The sequence below is a fragment of the Gymnoscopelus microlampas genome, assembly GCF_963454915.1.
Source record: "Gymnoscopelus microlampas genome assembly, chromosome: 24".
Classification (NCBI taxonomy): Eukaryota; Metazoa; Chordata; class Actinopteri; order Myctophiformes; family Myctophidae; genus Gymnoscopelus; species Gymnoscopelus microlampas.
The window spans coordinates 6,898,095-6,905,938 of NC_139961.1; the positions used below are offsets into that span (position 1 = coordinate 6,898,095).

At 41.8% G+C, this 7,844-nt stretch overlaps 1 protein-coding gene across 1 annotated transcript; it reads left to right on the top strand.

Moving 5' to 3' along the window:
* The first annotated feature begins 894 nt into the window (after positions 1–894).
* LOC311040790 (uncharacterized protein) lies at positions 895–3,650 on the top strand. Its single transcript, XM_084051152.1, has 3 exons — positions 895–1,997; positions 2,526–2,588; positions 3,281–3,650. The coding sequence occupies exons 1-3, from the start codon at positions 1,694–1,696 to the stop codon at positions 3,322–3,324; spliced, it is 411 nt and encodes a 136-aa protein (XP_083907278.1). The 5' UTR covers positions 895–1,693; the 3' UTR covers positions 3,325–3,650.
* Positions 3,651–7,844: the final 4,194 nt, after the last annotated feature.

Genomic DNA, 7,844 nt, shown 5'->3' on the forward strand with positions numbered 1-7,844 from the left:
TGCCTCTCCGCCCGTTCTGTTGGTTTCCGTTTCCAATAGCCGCCCGAGGGCCTACGGGAGAGCGGCTTAACCCATTAAGACCGGGAACGCATCTGTGTGTTATTTTAAGATTTCTTTTGGCTATTCAAAAATAGCAGATCTACAAGTTCATAGCGCGGCACCGAGTGCCGCGCTATGAACTTGCAGATCTGCTATTTTTTGGGAAAATCGTAAAAATGTGTGCAAATCTTTGTGTATTTTTTTATTTTATTTGGCTATTCAAAAAAAGCAGATCTATAAGCTCATAGCGCTATGAGCTTGTAGATCTGCTATTTTTTTTTTTAAATCGTGAACATTTGTGCAAATCTTTGGATATATATATTTTTTTAAGCGAACATTTGTTACTCAAATCTTTGCTTCTGGGGGGTCCCTGGAACAACATATTTTGAGATGGGGGTCCGCGATGAGGCCAAATACATATCTTTTTGGGGGTCCTTGACAATGAAAAAAGTTTGAGAAACACTGATATTATAGCAACATAAGTTTTTTTCAAGAAGGATAGGTTAGTATTTAGAAAACATTTGTAGAATCCCCCAGAAGCAAAGATTTGAGTTAAAAATGTTCGCTTTAAAAAACATACATATGTTCAAAGATTTGCACAAATTGTCAAGATTTTTCAAAAAGAATAGCAGATCTACAAGCTTGAAGTGCTGCACTCTGTGCTGCACTATGAGCTTGTATATCTGCTATTTTTGAATAGCCAAAGAAATTAAAAAAATGACACCAATGCGTTCTCGGTCTTAACACATTACCTACTATCCACGGTTCTACTCGTGAATCAAAATGTACCCCTTTACCTGCCACGGGCTCATTCACGGTTTAAACCGTGAATGTGTTTTTTCATTGATTTACTGTATATTACACTGTTGCGCAGCCTGTGCGTTAATATTGGACCTGTAGATGAAGGGGTTAACCGAAAAAACACGTGATCAGTCAGCTGATCACAAACAGCTGTTTGCCCAAATGTGACAAAATGGAGACGGTAGTGCAGCATCGGCCATTGCGCCCAAACATTTGAGAGAGACAGAGAGTGACGGTGATCGGAGTGAAAAGAGTGGGGGTTGGTAACAGCAATAGAGTTAAAATTATTTTTGAGACAGGTCAGTCAGTGTGTGAGACAGTTTGTGAGTCAGTTAGTGATTGAGAGTGTGTGTGTGTGTGTGTGTGTGTGTGTGTGTGTGTGTGTGTGTGTGTGTGTGTGTGTGTGTGTGTGTGTGTGTGTGTGTGTGTGTGTGTGTGTGTGTGTGTGAGAGAGTGTGTGTTAGAAAGTGTGAGCGTTTGAGTGTCTTTAGTTTAGTTTTAGTTTTTTAGTTTTTAGTTTTATTTCAGTCGAGAGAGGAGAGGAGAGGAGAGGAGAGGAGAGGAGAGGAGATCATTTGGTGTAGTGTGGTCGGAGAGAGAGGAGAAAAGCTTGTAGTTATCGGGGAGAAGAGGAGAGATCATTTGGTGTGGTCGGAGAGCGGAGCAGAGAGGAGAGGAGAGGTCAGTTATAGTGATCGGGAGAGGAGAAGAAAAGAAAAGAGGAGATCAGATATAGCGTAGTATAAGATAATACTGTCTCTCTCTGTGATAATATGAGGGCAAAAAAAACTCAAACAGGGGCGCCAAACAAGTGACCGGTTCGCTACGCCAGCAGACACTGTTGGAGTCGTTGATGACTCGGGCTACTGGGGCACAACCAGCGCCGCTTGTGGACGATAAGAAGCGGTTACGCCAGTTACTGGGATTGGGCCCATCTACTCCGGTGGACGGGGAGGACGAGCAACAGTTAGTGGGGGCGACCTCTACTACGCCCGCAACGGGCCCATCTACTCCGGTGGACGGGGAGGACGAGCAACAGTTAGTGGGGGCGACCTCTACTACGGCCGCAGCGGGCCCATCTACTGCCGCGGTACCGACCGATGGTGTTCGTCGGAGCGGCAGGACCCGTCCGGAGCCCGGAGCTCACTTCAGCAGTGGTAAGATTATTTTTTATTGTGTTTTATTGTGTGTGTTTGGTGGACTAGACACGAGAAGTTGTTGCCAGGTCTGCTTATAAGTTATAAGAGACACACACACACACACACACACACACACACACACACACACACACACACACACACACACACACACACACACACACACACACACAGAGTAGCATGGGGACACCGTCTCTGATTATGATGTTAGCCTATATATTTACTGTGCTGGTGAGTGATGCCTCATAAAAATAGCAGATCCACAAGCTTGTGAGCTTGTAGATGGCTGCTATTTTTATTCTTTTTTTTGTAGGGGGATGCAGGTGCACAAAGCACTCTCCTCTGACCTTGTCTATAAAAATAGCAGATCTACAAGCTCGTTGTGAGTTTGTAGATCTGCTATTTTTATGGGGGAGTAGGCAGGTGTGCTTTATTGTAAGTCACTCTGTCTGGATAAGAGTGTTTGCTAAATACCTAAATTGATTTGATCTTCATAATATTTACCAAGTATTTGATATTTCATTTCAGACTTTGACATGGTTGAGGATGTGGAGGATGGCCGGACAACCCTGGCCAGACCATCTAGCAGAGGTAAGAACTTTTTCTGTATGACACTTGTACACAGGAATACAAAATTGCTAAAACCCCACAGAACAATGGTACATGTAGCCTATATATTTACCATGCATGTGTGTGGTGCCATAAAAAATGTCCAGTTCATGTCAACAAAACTTTTCAAAATCCTCTTTGATCTGAATTGGACTGACAGTAGATTCACACACAACACTGTAGCATGGGGACACTGATTATGAAGGATGATAATGTAGCCTATATATTTACTATGTTCTATTGTGTGATGCCTTATACAATTGCTAAAACCCCACAAAACAATGGTACATGTAGGCTATATATTTATCATGCATGTGTGTGGTGCCATAACAAATAGCAGATCTACAAGCTCGTTGTGAGTTTGTAGATCTGCTCTTTTTATTCTTTTTTTTGGAGGGGGATGCATGTGCACACAGCCCCCCTGTGTGTTGATCTGAATTGGACTGACTATAGATTCACACACAACACTGTAGCACCACCAACACACTCTGTCTGATTATGAATTATGATAATGTAGGCTATATATTTACTATGTTCTATTGTCGGTGCCTTATAAAAATAGCAGATCTACAAGCTCTTTGTGAGTTTGTAGATCTGCTATTTTTAGTCGCTCTGTCTGGATACGAGTGTTTGCTAAAAGTCTAAATTGGTATTTTGTGTATGTATATTTACAGCTATCCGACAGCCCTGCCGACTTTCTACAGCTACTCCTGCCTGATGTTCTGCTCCAGGAGATATGCAACCAAACCAACTCATATGCTAAGCAGAGACTTTCAGAGAAGCCACATGCCAGAGGAAAGCGTTGGACAGCATTGACCGTTGTAGAGCTGAAGCGTTTCCTGGGGCTGCTGTTTCTGTCTGGGCTTGTTTCCAAACCTGAGCTTTCACACTACTGGTCAACCGATGAGAACCTAGTAACACCATTCTTCGGCAGGACCATGAGCAGGAACCGCTTCCAGTTGATTTGGAGCAATCTTCACTTCAATGACACTCCTTCTAAAGACCCGATAAGTATGGCATCAAATCTTATATGCTCTGTGACTCAACGACTGGCTATCTTCACAACATGAAGCCAGACTGTGGCATCAAGTGTTCCATCCCGGATACCGTCACCTACCTGCTAGGAGGCCTTCCAGGTGAAGGATACCGATTGTGGATGGACAACCTCTACAATAGCAATCTCTGCAATATAACCCTGTAACAATTGAGCACACACACACACACACACCCCCCCCCACACACACACACACACACACACACACACACACTCTCTCTCTTTATTACTTTGAAAAGAAAGACTTTGAGCTGTGTTGCACTTGATATGCCATGTGATAAAATGTGTTCAAAAGCAGTTTTTTTAAAATAAAGTATTGTTTACATGACTGATGTCAATGAAGGCGAAAAATAAACGTCAAAGACTTGAAATCATTTTTTATGTCTAAACGTGTTTCTTTCACTAAAACTCTGAATCCAAGAGAAAGCTGTATGCAACTACCTCTAGCTAAAAAACAGAACATGCTATAAACTTACTTTTTTCCCAGATGAAAGAAGAGATTCTAAGCTTTATTTTGAGATATTCCATGTGTTCATAGTCCTAGCACAAAACATTCTGTGTGTCCCCAAAGATTTTTATGACTCTAAACGTGTTTATTTTACTAAATCGCTTATATCTCTGAATCTAAAGCAGTTTTTTTATTTTTTTTATTTTTATAAAGTATTGTTTACATGACTGATGTCAATGAAGGTGAAAAATAAACGTCAAAGACTTGAAATCATTTTTTATGTCTAAACGTGTTTCTTTCACTAAAACTCTGAATCCAAGAACAAAGGACAGTTTTTGGTGAAAACAAGCTGTATTCAACTACCTCTAGCTAAAAAACAGAACATGCTATAAACTCACTTTTTCTTTCAGATGAAAGAAGAGATTCTAAGCTTTATTTTGAGATATTCCATGTGTTCATAGTCCTAGCACAAAATGTTCTGTGTGTCCTCAAAGATTTTTATGACTCTAAACGTGTTTATTTTACTAAATCGCTTATATCTCTGAATCTAAGAAAAAAATGACATTTTTTGGTGAAGGCAAGCTGTATTCAACTACCTCTAGCTAAAGAACAGAACATGCTAGAAACTCACTTTTTCTTTCAGATGAAAGAAGAGATTCTAAGCTTTATTTTGAGATATTCTATGTGTTCATAGTCATAGCACAAAATGTCCTGTGTGTCCTCAAATATTAGTCAGAATGGTCAAAATCCCTGGCACTGAGGGAACCTTTTCTGAAAAACCCCTCTGGCAGGGAATGTGTTAATGGGTTAAGAACCGTTCCTCCAGGGCGTTTCATTAAATCACTGAACTAATGGGCCGCTTCCTGCTCTAACACTGTTGGCGTTGGGCTTGGGTGGGGGGTGGGGCGGGGGGGGGAGGTCTTGTTGATTACTAAAGAGCATCGCCACTAAAATCGAGGGACATGACTGGAAATATTCCACCAACTAAAACTGCTACGGCCGTCTTCAACAGTTTTCAGGCCAAGGACCACTTAGCTGAGAGAGAGATGAATCGAGGACGCCCTCTTTTGAACCCTCTAGACTTAGTATGAACTGGACCTGAGTTGGCTCTGTATTGGGACGCTTTTTTCCCGTCTACACTTATTCTTTTCACCAAAAATAGCTTAACTGCAAGGCAATAGATCGGCTATTTTTTGGCTGGGAGGTTCAGGCCACTACGCGGCCCTCACATCTAGAGTTCGGGCTGCTACGCGGCCCTCACATCTAGAGTTCAGGCTGCTATGCGGCCCTCACCTCTTACCTAGAGTTCGGTCCTCTACGCCAGTGGTTTTCAACCCTTTTCATATCAAGGGCCATTATTTATTCGCCATTTGAGCCATGGACCTTCATTTGATGAGATTTAGCCTCTCAGACCCAAGAATTCAAATATTTTGTTGTCATTGGATACGATTGTGTCCACAATTCCATGCTGTATTGATGTTGGTACCAATAGGACAGCTAACAGGCAAACGTTGATCAAAATAACAATTATTTAATGAAGTAATGCAGATGTTTAACAATTTAACTCTTGAGAGCATAAACTTTTACATTCTCAAGAGTTAAAGATCTATAACGGTCATTTGGTTACCAACTCTCCATCATTTAGCTGGGGACCACCTGGAACCCTCTCAAGGACCACTTCTGGTCCCCGGACCACCGGTTGAGAACCACTGCTCTACGCGATCCTCACACCTCAGACCTACGTTGCACTGCTGATCCGACCAATATGCTCATATATAGAGATCTGTTTCTCTGTCAGTCCTTGTCCCTTTTATGCCCATAATGTGGAGATCCCTGATGTCATCAGCAAATGCCCATATATGGGCATTTACTATGGCTGGCTGGCCTCTGTGTATGGTTATGTCTGAGTCATAGTGACCGGCTTTGGTGGTCCACCAGCTGGCCCGCCCTCCCATTTGGCCAATTTTAATATAGGATGTTACCCCCATGAATGCTGGGGTTTAAACTATTCAATCCTGGAACGCATCTGTGTCATTTTTAGATTTCTTTGGCTATTCAAAAATAGCAGATCTACAAGCTCATAGCGCGGCACCGAGTGCCGTGCTATGAGCTTGTAGATCTGCTATTTTTGAAAAATCATGCGAATTTGTGCAAATATATATATATATTTAAAGCAAACATTTGTAACTGTCAAATGTCACCACAAATGTCTACATTTTTCTGAAAAAAAAAACTATTGTTGCTATATCAGTGGTGCTCAAAATTTTCTTGTGAAGGGCCCCCAAGTTTTTGGCCGCCTATCCACATCAAAATATGTTATATCCAGGGACCCCCAGAAGCAAATATTTGAGTTAAAAAAGATTGTTTCAAAAGATATATCAAGAATTCAAAGATTTGCACAAATGTTCAATATTTTTCAAAAATAGTAGATCTACCAGCTTGAGCTTGTAGATCTGCTATTTTTGAATAGCCAAAGTATAAAAATAATGGTTTTAGCTAAAATCTGAAATGACACAGCGTTCTCGGATTGAACGGTTAAACTGTGTTTGTTTGTTTGTTTGAGAAAGCCTTCCATGCAACGTGATGAGAGGCTTAGGGAAGTTGGCTCTCCACATACATAATTTAAGCCACTTGTCTCATCAATCAATGTCTGTTGAAGTGCCGATGGGTTTGTCTCCTGATGCCACCGCGTTGACGGCTCCATTGATTACTTTGACAGCACCTAGCGCCGCTGTTGTCTAGATGTCTCTGTTTATTTGTTTGTTTTAAACATCGTTTGATAATAATATGATGGATTCACATTCATTTACCCATTGAGACCTGGAAAGCATCTGTGTCATTTATTTAGATTTCTTGGCAATTCAAAAATAGCAGATCTACAAGCTCGTAGCGCGGCACCGAGTGCCGCGCTACGAGCTTGTAGATCTGCTATTTTTGAAAAATCGTGTAAAATGTGTGCAAATCTATGAATACATTATGTTTTTAAAGCGAACATTTGTAACTGCTTCTGGGGGGGTCCCTGGAACAAAATATTTGTTTTCAAAAAACTGTTAGGACACCTCTCTGTGTGGAGTTTGCATGTTCTCCCCGTGTCTCCCAGGGTAGTTGATACCCTCACAAAAACATGTAGTAATCCTGGTCACTATACCGCCTCCCCCATGACAGCCGGGGGGCCTGATGGAGGGGAAAGGAACTGGTTGGAATAACGTGTTCCTTCCACACGCTACGTCCAACCAGGGAAACTCCCCCCTGTCAGGTGACAAGAAGGTCAGTTGGCTCTCATGCATTGAAGGAGGCATGAGCTCGGCCCTGGCCTCCCTAGGCTGGTGAGGGGAGTGTAGTGCCCAGGATCACTTAGAAAATTGGCACCGGGTGAAAAATAAGGGTTACAAAATCGTGGGATAACGAGAGCAACGATTTACCGTCAGGTACCTCCAAACCTCAAAACATCTGCAAAGCTACATCACATAAATTAGAAATATATTAATCCAGATCCCCCCCCCCAACACAACTTTATTTTGTTGTCATCTTTATTCGTCTCTTCTTATTATTTTGTCAGCACAGTTTGTGCGTTACATTTCACACCAACATTTCTCTGCTTGACTGACATATAAACCCTCTTGAATCTTGAAATCGTGACTCTATTCTCTATTGCCTCCCACGCCTCAAACTCTGTGAAGGTTGCATCTTATCAACAGTACAGTCCTTAGCCATTTTAAATCACTATTTTCTACTT